Genomic DNA, 15,652 nt, shown 5'->3' on the forward strand with positions numbered 1-15,652 from the left:
TTTGACCTCTAGTGAGGAAACTTGCATAAGAAACTGAAATATGCTTAGGTTCTATGGGTAAGTGCAGATAATGATATGAATGAAATTGAAAATGAAAGCCAAAGGTAGAAAAGGCAGTTCTGAATAGATTAAGTAAGACAGAGGTATTTAAAAAATCAACTAGAAAAGATACAATAAGGAATGGAGAGCTTCTGGAAGTTTTCCAATAGGTGAGGGGTTGGTACATCTGTTTTTTTTTTTTTTAAGAACATATCTGGCAGTTGTATGCCAGAGAAAGTTATAAGGGGGCTGACTATAAGCATGAAGTCCACTGAGAACACTGTTTCTCTAGGCCACTGACGGTATTCTCAGTGTACATTCTATAGTACTGGAAATTAAGTTAGGAAAGAAAGGGTAATCTGATGTCATTTTAAATGAAATTTCACAAATGATTAGAGCTAAAAGGTGTCTTTTTTCACTCAGCCAACACGTTGAGCACGTACTATGGGGCAAGCACTGTGCTTATGGGTAAGAGATAAAAGAAAAAATAAAGACCAGAGGAACTCAAAAGAGAGTGTGAGAGATGCATGAACAACTCATTACAATCGAATAGGGATAGGCTATTAAATAAATAGATCATAAAAATGTAACTTTGTAAAACAGAACTTGGAGTCAATAATCCTGCTAGGGGATATTGAAGAGGATGCCAACAATGAGGGGGTCTTGGAATTAGGTTTTGAATGTCAGTAGGAATTTTCCACATGGAGAGAAGGTCAGGGGCATACCAGGTGAAGGAACATCCTGGACTTGAGAACCAATACAGTATATTCAAGTGATTGTAAATGAGTTTTTTTTGACTAAAGCATAAGGTATAAGTTGCCAAATGGTAGAAAATAAAGTATAAAAGTTAGGCTGGAATAAAAGTATAAAGTGTCATAATTCTTATGATGAAAGATAGGTGTTTTCCTACAAAATGGGTTACTTATAAATATTTTAAAATTAGAGACTTCTGTGTAAAGCTTGAAAAAACAGTAAATCAGAGTTGTACTGAGCTCAGGCTTAGTGGTGAAAATTTCTGTATTTTGTTTGCCAGGTTGGATAGTGTTACAATTCTTTAACGTTTCTTTTTCCTAAGTAAAGGCATCTGGTGAAAATATGGGATCCATTTTATCCTGGGGAAGTTTTGTCTTAACCTTTCTTCTATGCATTTTTTCTATTTAAAATGCTTTTGCAGAATCTAATCATAGGAAGTTTGGATACTTGAAGTACCTGCTCATATTCTCTCTTTGACATAATGGGAATAATTAGGAAGTCTTCTCTAATTTTGAGACTACCATGACTGCTCTCTTATGTTGGTTATTCCTGTAGGTGAACCAATTTTAGGTTCGTCTGAGTGATTAGTTAAACTTAATCCTCACAGATTGATTCAGCAGGTCTGAAAAGATATCTCAGAATATGTATATGGAGAGATAAACAATAAGAAATTACAGTAAGCACAAAAACAGATAAATATTATTCATACTTTTTCATAAGATCTTATTTTCTCTCATTTCTCTCTTATTTTTTTCATAACTTTTCTTTAATCATATGAAAAAGAAGGGAATTCACATGGCATAACAAAAGCTATGCAAAACTTAAGGAAACACAATTTTCTGAAATTTCTCAAACTTATTTGTATAGGATTCAGAATGCATTTAAAATGATTAAATGACTTAAGCTAATTTTTTTTTATTGCAAACTGTTTTAACCCCAATTAACCAAGCAAGAAACTGAGAGTCATTCTTTACTCTTCTCCCCTCCCTTAAACTCTGATTGGAACAATCCCTAAGAGTTGTCATAATTATACTATATATATATAAAAATATATATGTATAAATATAAATACACACACACACACATGTCCATTGTTCTCTATGTCCATTGTCATATCTTTTACATTTCTTACTCGGATGTAACATCCCAGTTCACTTTTTCCCTGACTCCAGTATTATTTCTGTCTTGTTTATTCTCTGCATTGCAACCTAAATTTCATTCAACGGCTTAGAGCTCTTTGATAGCTTCTCTTTAATTTTGGGGAAAAGGCTTCAAGCACTGTGCTCTTGCCTACTAGTCCACCCTTATCTGGTTTCTCTATCCTTACTTAGCATCTCCTTCTTCCATAAATTTTCAGCAATACTCAATAGATTTCAGGGTTAGACTTCTCTTAATGCTGAACTTTCTCCAGGTTATGCATCAATTTGTATCATTCTTTACTCATTCAATCCTTGGTTAATGCACTCTCATCATATAAGTTTCAGAATAAACATTGACTCTCTGGCTTTTCATGACTTCCGTTAGAGATTAAATTCCCTTTCTATGTGTTCTTATAAAACTTGGCTGTCCAGTTACCTGTGATAGGTATAGTTATATTTTAGAGTTCATTTCCCCTATTACATTGTAAACTGCATGTGAACAATGTCCTTATTTACCAGTGTTGTAGGTACTCAGTGAATATTTATTCTGTTAAAAGATTTATTCTGTTAAAAGTTAAGAGACTGTTTATGTTCCATAAATAAGAGAAAATGTAGCTCAGAACCAAGTAGTGGCAAGAGACTTGCATAATAGTATACAATATTGAGAGACAGTAGGAATTTAGGTTAGACAGTACTTGGTTACTGAATTAATTGTGAAGGTGAGGGATGATTATACAGAGTCCAGAGTTTTATTATTTTTTTAAATTAATTTTTATTAAAGTATAGTTGCTTTACAACGTTGTGTTAGTTTCTGCTGTACAGCAAAGTGAACCAGTTATACCTATACATATATTCCCTCTTTTTTATATTTCTACCCATTTAGGTCACCAGAGAGCATTGAGTAGAGTTCCCTGTGCTATACCATAGTTTCTCATTAGTTATCGATTTTATACATAGTGGTGTATATGTCAATCCAAATCTCCTAATTCATCCCCCCCCTTCCCCCCCTTGGTATCCATGTGTTTGTTCTCTACATCTGTGTCTCTATTTCTGCTTTGCGAATAAGTTCATCTGTACCATTTTTCTAGATTCCACATATAAGTGATATTATACGATATTTGTTTTTCTCTTTCTGACTTACTTCACTCTGTATGACAGTCTCTAAGTCCATCCATGTCTCTGCAAATGGCACTATTTCATTCCTTATTATGGCTGAGTAATATTCCATTGTATATATGTACCACATTCTCTTTATTCATTTCTCTGTTGATGGACATTTAGGTTGCTTCAATATCCTGGCTAGTGTAAATAGTGCTGCAATGAATATTAGGGTGCAAGCATCTTTTTGAATTATGCTTTTCTCCAGGTATATGCCCAGAAGTGGGATTGCTGAGTCACATGGTAGTTCTATGTTTAGTTTTCTAAGGAGCCTCCATACTGTACTCCATAGTGGCTGCACCAATTTACATTCCCACCAACAGTGTAGGAGGGTTCCGTTTTCTCCACATCCTCTCCAGCATTTATTGTTTGTAGATTTTTTGATGATGACCATTCTGACCAGTGTGAGGTGATACCTCCTTGTAGTTTTGATTTGCATTTCTCTCATAATTAGTGATATTGAGCATCTTTTCATGTGCTTGTTGGCCATCGTTGGAGAAATGTCTATTTAGGTCTTCCATCCATTTTTTCACTGGGTTGTGTTTTTTTGATATTGATCTGCATGAGTCGCTTATATATTTTACAAATTTATTTATGTTTATATATTTTGGAAATTAATCCCTTGTCAGTTGCTTCGTTTGCAAATATTTTCTCCCATTCTGAGGGTTGTCAGAGTCCAGAGTCTTCAGTGTTTCCTCAGTATCCAACTTGGGCAACTGTACAAATAGTGGTGGTATAAATGATGTAGAGAGATGAATAGTGGAAGTAAGTATTGAAGGTAAAATTAATCGTTCAGTAATATCACATAATTAATTTTAAGTGTCCATGTTATATTTGGGCAGAGTTTTTCACTTTGCAATTAGTTAGGTTTGTAAGAGACTCAGGAGAGAGATATGTACATTTTAGGTCAAGATCTGTGATATATATGGTGGCTGGAATCACAAGAGTAGATGAGACCATCTATCAAGGGCAGAAGAGAGCTTCTGAGAAATACACATCTCTTGGGAGAGGGCAAAGTGAGAGTGCCCAGTGAAAGAGATAAGGATGTCCAGAGGCAGGAGGAAGAAGTAGCAAATTAAGATGCTACTGTTGTTAAGGTGAAAGATTTTTCTGAGATGACAAACTTGATCAACAAAATCAAATATTGCTGAAAGGTGATATAATGACCAAACAATATTCATTCAATTTAATCACAAATTAAATGTCGGTGAATGCAATTCCAGTGCAGATAAGTAAGAAGAAAATAGCAAAATTGTGTGAGTCACGAGGTACATAAAGATAAGAAAATACAGACAGTGAGAATAAATACAAATTTTTGATAAACTGGACTGTGAAATTAGGAAGAGAGGAAAGGTAGCTAGAGAATTACTTGGCATCAAGCAAGAGTAATTTTTAATGGGAAGGGGGCAGCTTTCTAATGGGAGGGGGCCAAAATAAAATTGCTAAAGAGGAAAACCTTAACAATACCAATGAGATGGGAAAATGAATGGAAGTTACTGAGGAAGTGAGAATAGGTGAACTATGTAGAAAAGCTATCCTTGTATGTAAAGAGAAAAAGTTATTTAGGGGTGTTTTTGCTTTATAGTCTGTGTTTTCTCTGTGAAGTAAAAGTTTGATGGGAGGTGATGTCACCTCGAGATAGTGCTCATCAAATATCCTATGTGCTTATCTACATTTTTCATCCTCCTTTGTAGTTAGACTCTTTTCCTTTGATTAGTTGTGGCCAGTGGCAAAGAAGCAGAATAAAGTGTATCACTTCTGAGCTGAGGTCATTAGGAGCCAATGTCCCTCTGGTCTGGTCCTCTGCTATTGTGACGTCGGAGGTCACATAGTCCAGATGATGTGGCTGCAAGATGGATCAGGACCATGTGATCTGTAAGGGCTTTACTTAGTAGAGAAATAACTTACTAGTATTTTCCACTGAGATTCCTGTGTTAAATAGATCTCCCTGTGAGAGCTCAGAGAGCAGAGCAAAGGCTGAAATGACAAAGACAGAGGGAGAGATGTTGGTAACATATGGAAGGTGCCTGGCAGATAATATATTTAATGGTAAACAAAGCTGCTGGAGTAACAGAGAGAGTATATAAGAGATGAGAAGAAAACCAACTGTATGTAGTATCTAGCGCTAAGGAGTGAGGAGAGAAACAACTGAAAAAAAAATAAAAAGAATGATCAGAAAGAAGCTAGGTGGTATGTCAACAGAAATCATAAGATTGCTATAAAACATAAAGGAAGGTAGTTTTAAAAGAAGCACCATTTAAAGGAGTCAGTTGTTTCCCAAAGGGAAAATCCTATGGGAACTGAAAATAAACCATGTGATTTGATGACTAAACTTTTATGAAAAAAATGGAACCATTTCAGGAAAGTCATGGGAAAAGAAGCTGTGGTACAGTGGGGAGAGTAATCAATACATTGTGAGGAAAGGTGCCTTCATTTCCAAGAAATGCCAAGTGAAGAGAGCATTTAAAGGGAAGGGATAATGTAAGAAAATTTTTTTTAAAAATTAATTAAGGAAACTTGAATAATTCCTAGACAAAGAGGAAGGTATTAGTGAGAGATGAAAATCAGAGAAAGCTATCTTAAGATGTTGTTATGGACTGAATTGTGTCCCCACAAAAAATATATGTTGAAGCCCCTCTCAATTTTACTGTAGAAGATAGGAGATAGGTCCTTTAGGGAGGTAACTGAACTTAAATGAAGTCATAAGGGTGGGGTAATAATCTGACAGGGACTGATGGCGTCCTTATAAGAAGAGGAATAGATTCCAGAGATCTCTCTCCCTCTGCTCATAGAGGAAAGGCCGTGTGAGGACACCGCAAGAAGACAGCCATCAGCAAGCCAGGAAGATTGTTCTCACCACAAACCAATTCTTATGGTATTCAATACCTTAACCTTGGACTTCCACCCTCTAGAACTGTGAGAAAATAAATTTCTTCTGTTTAAGTCATTCAGTCGATAGTGTTTCACTATAACAGCCCAACCAGACTAATACAGACCTTCATGTACACTGCAGTATACAGAAGCTAAACAATGATTCTGAGCCAGAGATTACATCTTGAACAGAAGTGTAATGATGCTTGTGGTACTCACAACTTCACGAATTTTGTCAGAAAGATGTGAAAAAAAGTCAGTCAAACAACAGCTCTGATAGTGGATATTTTCTTTCTGTTTCTGACATAAAGCAGTGTCTGACAGCCTCCCTGATACCCATCGGTATCGCAGTTTTGATTCCGTGGCTCCAGTCCCACTTGGCACCAAGGTGCTGTGTACCGTCCATTACTGGGGTTTTGGGAGCTGCACCTATTGCCAACAGGTGGGTCAAACCCCTGGGGCTCTTCTGAAGTCCTCCCCAAATTTGGACCCAGCTTCAGCTCCAAATCAGAGTTTTCAGAGAGCCCAGGGTGAGGCTCACCTGCCACAGTAGACACGTTGGCTAACGGGTTGCACTGCAGCACCCGCACGGACAAGGACAGCATCACGATGCCACCGTTCTTCTTCTGCAGGGGCGAACCGGTGGACCGTCAGCTTGGCCCCCAGCACAGCCACCTGCCTGTTCACTCTCTCGGCCCCTGTGAGGAAGGTGTTCAGCCCCGGCTTTGAGGTCAGAGTCGTCTCCTCTCTGGGTTCGTGTGAATGGAGGAGCCGCAGCCCTGGTCTGGGTGGTGTCTTGGCCCTGGGTTTCCAGGTTTGGAGGCGTATCTTACCACCTAGACCCCCACCTAGGGCTCAAGGGTTCAGGGGCTGTGTACCGTGGGTTTTGGGGGCAGAAGATATTTAACCTGGCGTTTGAGGAAATTGAGGGAGAAGAGACTCAGGTTCAAGGGCTCCTGGTTTGAATTTCTCGCTTTAGGTTTGAGGGCCAGGTCAGTCTCTCACCAGAAGCTGCCGGATATCATCAGGAACATTCCGAGTGTTCTTGCACATACCCTGGGCAGCTGAGTTGGAGAAGATGACAGGTGCCTGTGACACTTCTAGGGCTCGCCATGCCACAGCATCCGAGACATGGGACAAGTCCACCATCATGCCCAGGCGGTTCATTTCTGCCACCACCTTCTGCAGGGACAGGATGGGGAGAGGGCATCAGGGCTGCATTTACCTTGTGTGCATTTATCTGTAGGGAACAGGCGGGGCTGTACATTCATGTGGGGCAGGGTATGAAACCCGGGTCTTTACCTCGCCAAAGCATGTCAGCCGACTGACATTGCTGGAGAAGGGGTGGATACCCTTTGCTGAGCTCTGCGTCCTGCAGGATGCCCAGGAGGCAGTCTGACTGGTGGCTGTGACTTGGCTACAAGAGCCTAGAAAGAGGTTCTGTCGAACTGTCTACACCTGCAACTACCTGGTGCAAGAGGAGGGACCCAAACTGGGCTGTGCCTGGCAGTAGCAGGGCCCTTCTGGGGATTCAGTCTTCTTCTGCAAAACTCCATTCCCCTCCCCACCCAGGTTCAGGGCCGGATCCCAGGGGTAAACTTGCTTTGGGCCCCAGCGTGATCTTGGGCAGATCCCTGCCTCACTGGGCCCTCACCATCTGCACTGTGTTTACCAGGGCACGTTGCAGGTGTGGGTGAGTGTCACGTAGTGCACACCCAGCGCATAGAAGGTACGCAAGATGGAGAGGCTACTGTCCAGTGAGTGGCCGTCCTCCACACCAATGAGGCAAGCCCACTTCTGGCTATTGTTGAGAGCTGAGGGCAGGTAGGTCAGATGATCATTTTCAGAGGCAGGGGAAGCTTACTGAAGTCCCTAACACCTACCACCACCAGTCTGTTTACCTTTTTTTGTTTGTTTTTTTGGCCGTGCCGCGCAGCATGAGGGCTCTAAGTTCCCCCACAAGGGATCAAACCCGAGCCCCCTGCAGTGGAAGCGTGGAGTCTTAACCTCTGGATTACCAGGGAAGTCCCCCTTCTACCTTTAACTGAGGTCACAAGCTCCAGCTCAGAATAGGAGGCACACATGAGGCGGATGAGGTGAATTTGCTCCAGGGTGAGGCGCACAGCATCCCGTTCGTGAGTCTGGCATGGGACGTAGGCTGACCAGAACTGAGGGAAGGCCAGGGCTTAGTCTGGGCTTTGGAACTCCTTGGGGCTCAGCTGGCACAGCGCTCACTGTGCCCAGAAGTCACATGTAATGCGTTGCTTTCTCTGTGGTGCTTGGATGCCCGTCAGGCTGGCTCACTGTGACCCCTGTAGCCCCCAGCATCCATGGCATGGCACTTTCTAGGTCACTGTGGTAACTTAGTTCCAATGTGACTAACCTGTGGTCTCTGAGGCCCCCAAAGGGCCCCACATTCCCCAGCAGCCATGGTGGCACCTTGTGTGTCCCTTTGGTACCTGGGCACCTCTGAGACCATCGTTCAGCCTGTCCAAGCTGGTCTGACCATGGCTGAAATTGCGCAGATTAACATCCTGTAGCCCACTGTGGTAAAACTGCCTCAGGACCAGGGGCATCTCGTTGTGGCTGGAGGGAGGTCAAGGCAAATGGGTGGGCTCCTTAGGTCTTGAGATCAGGCAGGACACATTGCCAGGCCTGGGCCAGCCTGGGTGTCCCCACCTCACACTGTCACACAGACTATGGAGCAGCTGCGGCCTGGGCTGAGGGGTTCCCACCAGGGAGGGGATGACAGAGAAGGGGAAGGGCATCTGTAGATGATGGACAGGACATCCAGGGGTGGTGTGAGGGAGCCTCCCCACTAGCTCTGCATGCTCCGGACCCCCTCCCCTGCCCAGGGCCAGGCTAGGCCCCCACCGGCCCCCAGCAGCCCGCACACACTGCAGCCACCCGTCCACAAGCGGGAAGTCCCGCATCAGGGCCCGCGTGCGCTCCCGCGGACTTGGGGTGCTGGAGGTGCCCGGTGTGGTCTGCACGGGTTACCGGCCGCAGCAGCAGACCCAGTAGGAGCAGCAGACACAGCAGAGGCCGCTGACTGAGTGCGCGGGGACCTTCGAGGTCCCCGGGCCGCAAGCTGCGCAGGGCCAGGCAGGCGGGCAGAGGCGGGTCTGAGAGGGGCGGGCGATGGGGTTCTGCCCGTGGACTCAGGCCACCCAGCGGCGCGGCCTCGCGAGGGGGCGGGGTGAAGGAGGGGATACAGCGTCACAGGACCCTGCGACCCGTGTGCGGAGAGCCGCGATCCGCGAAGCCGGGCAGCCACAGGGCGGCACTGCCCTCCCGCCCCCTGCTCAGAGGCAGCTCCCGCGGGCTAACCTGGCCTCTGCTGAGAGCCCACTCGCCTCCCATCGCGGGTTCCCTCCGCCCCCGCCCCTCTTCCCACTCCCACTGCTCCGAGGGGGCGCCCTAGGTTGCTCTCCCCCACCTCTAACCTTTCTGCTCAAGCTGGGGTGCTTCTCTCAGAGGGCCACCTTCAGCCCGAGGCCTCCCGGGAGCACACCTCGTCCCCATCTGCCTGCAGCCGGCCCCGCCCACCCCGAGGGCTGCGTGCGAGTGTCTCTGTGGCCACAAGTGCTCTGGGCTCCCGGTTTCCCGGTACTGGGCCATGGGGGCTGGTGTGGGGGAAGAGATAGTTTCTGGAAATGGGGGAGGGTAACGTTGTGAGCTCTGGATTCAGGAAGGGGCCCTCTGCCCCCGACCTTCTCTCTCCACCTACTTGACTCCCCAACCTGCATGACCATTCTCTGGGCACTTCAACCAGCACCTGGGAACTATCAGGAACCCCCCCCACTTCTGTCACCCAGCCTCAGGAAAGAGCGCCCTCAGGAGTCTCTACACCTCCCCAGGGCCTGAATAGAGGGACTTCTGGGATGTGAACTGAACAACCTTCTGAAGAGAGTCAGCGACCCTTTTACTCAACAGAGCAGGAAGTCAGTCAGCAGGCTATTTGAGTGGAAGGAAATGAAGTCGTTTCCATGGCAGCAGAGCCCCCACGGCAGCAACCTTCCTCCCAGAGCTGCTGGCTGACCTTCTGGCCAGGATCCCTTCTACCTCAGCGTGGAAGGCCCGGCCTCGTGGATAAGTATAGGTTCTGAAGAAGACCTGGCACCTGGGTTCTGCTGCTACACTTGCCTTATCTCGTGGCCCTTTTGGCTCTAGCTTTCCCAGAAACCTCAAGGGCTAAGTGCCTGCGCTTGCTCAGAGGCCGCACGCCATTCCCCATTTCCAGCCTTAGGCCCTCCCCCAGCTGCCTCCTCTAGGGACCCCCTCCCACCAGCGTGCACACACACACACACACACACACACACACACACACACACACACACACTGGGGATGTGCCTTCTCACAGAAGCTCAACCACTGAGATGCTTTAGGGGCTGTGCCCAAACTCCATCATCCCCAGCCTCTCAAGTTTTGCTCTGATCCACCTTTGGAACCTTTCCCGGGTGGCAGGAGTGCCTAGCACAGGGGTAGTGACCTAAGTCTGAGCACTGGCGACCCTAAAACTGTTACACAAAAACATTTTATTGAGCATTAAGGGACCCCACTGGGGACAGAAAGGGCTGGCAATAAGGGAGCATGTGAACCTCGGGGCAGGGTGCGTGCTGCTTGATTCTCCATCCTGTTCTTGTTTCAGGGAGCAGGTCTTCCTGGGTCTCTCTATCCTGCCTCCTGACACCCCAGGCAGGAGGCTCTTTGGGAAGCCACAGATTGCTGCTTTCCGTTTCAAAAATCCCAGCTCCCCCCTGGTTTGTGGTGGTGGCCGCTGACAAAGGCTCAGGGCAGGAGCACATGTGGTAGACTGCTAAGGCTTCTCTGCACCCTGTCTCTGCTCCTGCATCCTCCTTGGCTCAAAGAGTGTAGACTTTTCTTTCTTCAGCTCACAAAGGGGCCCCTGAGGACTGAGCAGAGGAACGGCAGGTTTTCTTCCAGGCCAGCTTTAGCCCTCGGATGTTCAGGGCAGACTCTCAAAACAAACCTCAGTTTCTGAGGCTCCTGGCTTATGGACATTTAGTATAGAAGGAGGCTCCTGGCTGGGGAAGGCACAGACAAAATGACACAGGTTCAAATCTGTGGCAGTGGGCAGTTGGGGGGGGGCAGGGTCACTGCAGGAAGAGGCATTCGCTGGCTTAGGCAGTTAAACGGTCGCACTCTCTTCAGGATGGCTCACCTGCAAGATTCTGAGGGGTCCGCCTCCTGGCACCAAGCTACAATCGCCGGACTGTGGGTCTGGAGAAACGCAGGTCGCAATCCGACCTTTTCGGAGCGTGCTTTCCCTTGGGAGCACGTCTGGCAACTGGCTTCTCTGCTTCCACATTTGCTGGCGTGGCCAAAGGTACATCTCCGTAGACCCGGTAACCACCAACCAGGCAGTATGTCTCCACATGCCGGCCCAACTGCTTTTCTCCACACCCTCGATAGAGGACATGGTAGAGACCAGGTGTAGGAGGAGAAACGGGAGCAACTGCTGCTGCAAAGAAAATCAGAACTGATCAGTCACTTCTGCTGTGCACAGTCTCCTGCCAGAACTTCCCTCTCTAAGGTCTCTCCCAGTTTCTAGCTGAAGACCTTTAATCTACTTGACGTCCAAAACACAGCCATGGCCCATCACCTCTATGAGTCCTTAAGGAGGGACACTGGCTGCAAAAGAGCCTACGGCTTCAGCAGATGAGGAAGTCTCTTCATCGCTTCCAGGGAAAACAGTAGAACCCGAAAGTAATTGCAATCATGATCCTCTCCATCTCTCCCTTCCACAACAGAGAAAACCTTTCTTGCAGTCTGTCACTTCTGAGGCTTTCATGGAAATGTCTTTCAAGTTTTGAAAAAAAATAATCCAATATATATTGGTTAAGAACCCAGCCCACCTTGGCAACCCCTCTTGGGTCCAATTTATACTGCCTGTTTCAACCACACTGAACTCTAGCCCTCTGATACTTTTATGTAGATTAGAACAAGGCCAAATCCTGAGGCAGAGTGAGCAGGAGACTCAGAACCGGGTTCTGGGTCCCAGGTCTAGGCTCACATCAACCCAGCCTCCTGGGACACCATGTCGTCAGCCCTCCAGTCTCATTAGTACTGCATCAACCCCTCTTCGTTCTTTTGGTCTTCCCATCAATATGGCACCACCCTCTCCCCTAGTACTCAGCAACTCAGGATGGGATGTGTCTGAGGGGACCGATAGAGACGCCTACATGACAGCACAGATGTGCCTGCATTGGCAGGTGCGGTTCAAGGTGGCCCTCTTCCTCAAACTGCTCCTTTTACCATTTGCCAACAAAAATGCACTTGTCTTTTGCTAAGAGGCCAATAAGTAAAGGGTCTGAATGGAAGCATCCTCTAGCCCACATGGGAAGGCTACAATTATAAAAATCAGAGACTTCCTGCACACTTGTCCTGGGATGACCTTTCACTTCTCCTCAGCAGTGAGCACTGTGGGTCTCTGAAGGTGTCCCTGGTCACTGGTACTACTTAGAGCTGGGAAAGTGCTTAGGTGTATGTGGTGGGCAAACCCCACAGGAAAATGTGGCAGCCAGGGCAGGTTGTGTGTACACCATGCCTCTTGTACAGATGGCCGGACTCGGTGTACCTGTTGCACTGCCCTCCCAGGGAACAGAGGACAGGTTTGAGTAAATATAGAAGATATGGTCAGACATTCTCTCTCAGACAACCAAAGAGATTTGTATCTGGTGGAGAACTTTCTCCAAGGAAAGAAGTTCCCTCCAGGGTAGGGAAGTTTCTCTGAGGGCAGCAAGTTTGCATAGTTACCCTGCCAAGGTAACTGTGAGAAGGCCTGTGAGGGCATCACTACCCAGTGAGGTCATATGAGGAAACTGTGTCTTGAGGGGCAGGCTTCAGGAGGAGGGGCAGTCTTGTAGAGGAGAGAAGGGTGGAGGCAGAGGTACTCTGCCGGGCCCCTCACACCTGGGCCCTCCCACCCATGCCCTAGTCTAGTAGACAGCCCACGTCGGGAATGCCGGTGGGCTGGCCCAGCCCCAGGGGCCCCAGGAGGGCAAGAGAGACCCACATTCTGAGATTTGCTTGAGACGCAAGATTAACGTAAGAGACAGCTTGCTTGTATGGCACTGACCCTAAGAGGCAGAGCTTTGTGTGGACTGGGGAATCAGGGAAGGCTCCATGGCAGTGGGCCCGAAGGACATGTGAGATTTGGACCCACGGGGAAGAGACGGAAGATATTCCAATTTGGAAGAATAAAAGCAAAGACACACTTCTCGACCTTGTCCTGCCCCAAATATTAATTCATAGCACCCTCACATTTTTACAACTGAGGACTTAAAAAAACCAAGAGGTTAAGGGGCCTACCCAGTGTTACACGGGTATTGAAGAGGTGTTCTGCTCAATGGTTATGTTCATGTCGGGGTTCCCGATATACAGTTGATAGGAATGTGATGACAAGCTCATGCCATATCAAACATGTCCAAGTGATAATGACAGAGCTGTTGCAGGTGGAAAACGTTTTTGTTGAATGACCACACAGAGAGGAAAGGTGGGCCCATTTTCACATGAAATTAAAAACAAATTCATGAAAAAAGCGACATAATACAAAAAGACAACACCATCATTACAGTTCCCTCTCCCCTAGACATAAAAATCATTAGAATCCTCTCTCTCTGCACCATGAAAGGATGAGATAAACGCTCAGCTCAGCCCCCTTTGAAAAACATGGTCAACAGTGCGAAGACGTGTTACTGAGACGATTTGGTCCGACTCAGAGAAGGAAAGAGACACCTCTGCCCTTAGCCTCATCAGACCCACAGGAAAGAACCACATTTGAGGCAGCCTTTCATAGGGTGGCAATGAGAGAGAACCTTCTTTAGGAGGGGACTCCCTGTTGCCGACCTTGAAAAAGCAAAGATGGGACACTCGTTCACTGGGGTTGTTGCAGAGGGGATGTGACCAGAGGTTGGGCCACCCTGCTTTAGAATCAAAGCACCTTGTATTCCTGAGCTGCTTGAATGCTGCAATCGCTGGGTTTTGGTTCTGGAGCAACCCAGGTCTTTGTCCGACTTTTCCGGATTGTGCTTTCTCTTGGGACAACGTCTGGAGACTGGCGTCTCTGCTTCCACCTTTGCTGGCTTGGCCAAAGGAACATCCCCGTAGGCCCCGTAGCCACCAACTAGGCAGTATGTCTCCCCATGCCGGCCCAACTGCGTTTTCCCACACCCTCGGTAGAGGACATGGTAGTGACCAGGTGTAGGAGGAGAAACGGGAGCAACTGCTGCTGCAAAGAAAATCAGAACTGATCAGTCACTTCTGCTGTGCACAGTCTCCTGCCAAAATGGACCTCTGCCACTTTTCTCTGTTTCTAGCTGAAGACATTTAATCTACTTGACGTGCAAAACACAGCCTTGGCTCATCACCTGTATGAGTCCCTAGAGAAGGGACACTGGCTGCAAAAGCAATCCCTAGAGCCTAGGGCTGTAGCAGATGAGGAAGTCTCTTCACCGTTGCCAGGGAAAACAGCTAAGTTGTAGGACACCCAGCTGGTGTTGGAGGACTGCTTGGCGTGGGGAACAAACCCACACAAATTGGGTGCAGAGCCTTATTGAGAAATAGAGTTATCATCTGTTGATTCATAAGGAGTGTCTAATTCTTTTTCATTCACAAACAAGCTGTGCCAGGACCTGGGAATAAAAAGTCTATTAAGGATTAGCCTCTGCATAAATTGTAGCAATATTTTTGTGGATCTGTTGACTAAGGCAAAGGAAACAAAAGCAAAAATAAACAAATGGGGCCTACTTAAACTTAAAAGCTTTTGCACAGCAAAGGAAACCATCAACATAACAAAAAGACGACCTACTGCTTGGAGGTAAATATTTGCAAATAATATGACCCTTAAGGGGTTCATATCCAAAATATACTAAGAGTTCATACAACTCAACATCAAAAAACAAAAACAAAAACAACCTGATTAAAAAATGGGCAGAAGAACTGAATAGACATTTTTCTAAAGAAGACATACAGATGGCTAACAGGCACATGAAAAGATGCTCAAAATCACTAATCATCAGAGAAATGCAAATCAAAATCACAATGAGGTATCACCTCCCACTTGTCAGAATAGCTATCATCAAAACGACCAAATATGAGTGAGGATGTGGAGAAACGGGAATTCTTCTACACTGTTGGTGGGAATGTAAATTGGTGCAGCCACTGTGCAAAACAGTATGGTAGTTTCTCAAAAATCTAAAAATAGAACTGCCATATGACCTAGCAATTCCACTCCTGGTTGTATATCTGAAGAAAACAAAAACATTAATTCAAAATGACATATGCATCCCAACATTCATAGTGGCATTGTTTACAATAGCCAAGATATGGTGGTAACAACCTAAGTGTCCATCAACTGATGAATGGATAAAGAAGAGGTGGTATATATACACAATGGAATATTACTCAGCCATAAAGAAAATGAAATTCTGCCATTTGCAACAACATAGATGGACTTGGAGGGTATCTCACTTAGTGGAATAAGTTGGACAGAGAAAGATAAATACTGTAAGATATCACTTATGTGTGGAGTCTAAAAAATAAAACAGACTCACAGAGAACAAACTAGTGGTTACCAGTTGGGAGAGGGTTGGGGGGAGGCATAAGCTAGGGTAGAGGATTAAGAGGTACAAACTACTCTTTATAAAATAAATAAGCTACAGAATATA

The 15,652-nt window shown here is 46.0% G+C and overlaps 2 protein-coding genes across 2 annotated transcripts; both read right to left on the reverse strand.

Annotated features, from left to right (window-relative positions):
• Positions 1–454: 454 nt before the first annotated feature.
• Positions 455–9,323, reverse strand: LOC132507957 (dipeptidase 2-like). The gene is given in 11 exon segments (XM_060127735.1): positions 455–481; positions 6,370–6,389; positions 6,502–6,586; positions 6,966–7,142; positions 7,263–7,332; positions 7,633–7,774; positions 7,999–8,128; positions 8,420–8,546; positions 8,868–8,948; positions 8,950–9,085; positions 9,197–9,323. Coding segments are annotated over 11 exon segments (1,122 nt in total).
• Positions 9,324–11,182: 1,859 nt separating this feature from the next.
• Positions 11,183–12,628, reverse strand: LOC132507906 (DPEP2 neighbor protein-like). Its single transcript, XM_060127672.1, has 2 exons — positions 12,562–12,628; positions 11,183–11,445 (listed from the first exon to the last, which is right to left on the reverse strand). Exons 1-2 carry the CDS (start codon positions 12,626–12,628, stop codon positions 11,183–11,185), a joined length of 330 nt encoding a protein of 109 aa, XP_059983655.1.
• Between the last annotated feature and the right edge of the window lie 3,024 nt (positions 12,629–15,652).

Source organism: Lagenorhynchus albirostris, chromosome 17 (assembly GCF_949774975.1).
Source record: "Lagenorhynchus albirostris chromosome 17, mLagAlb1.1, whole genome shotgun sequence".
In the NCBI taxonomy this organism is placed as follows: Eukaryota; Metazoa; Chordata; class Mammalia; order Artiodactyla; family Delphinidae; genus Lagenorhynchus; species Lagenorhynchus albirostris.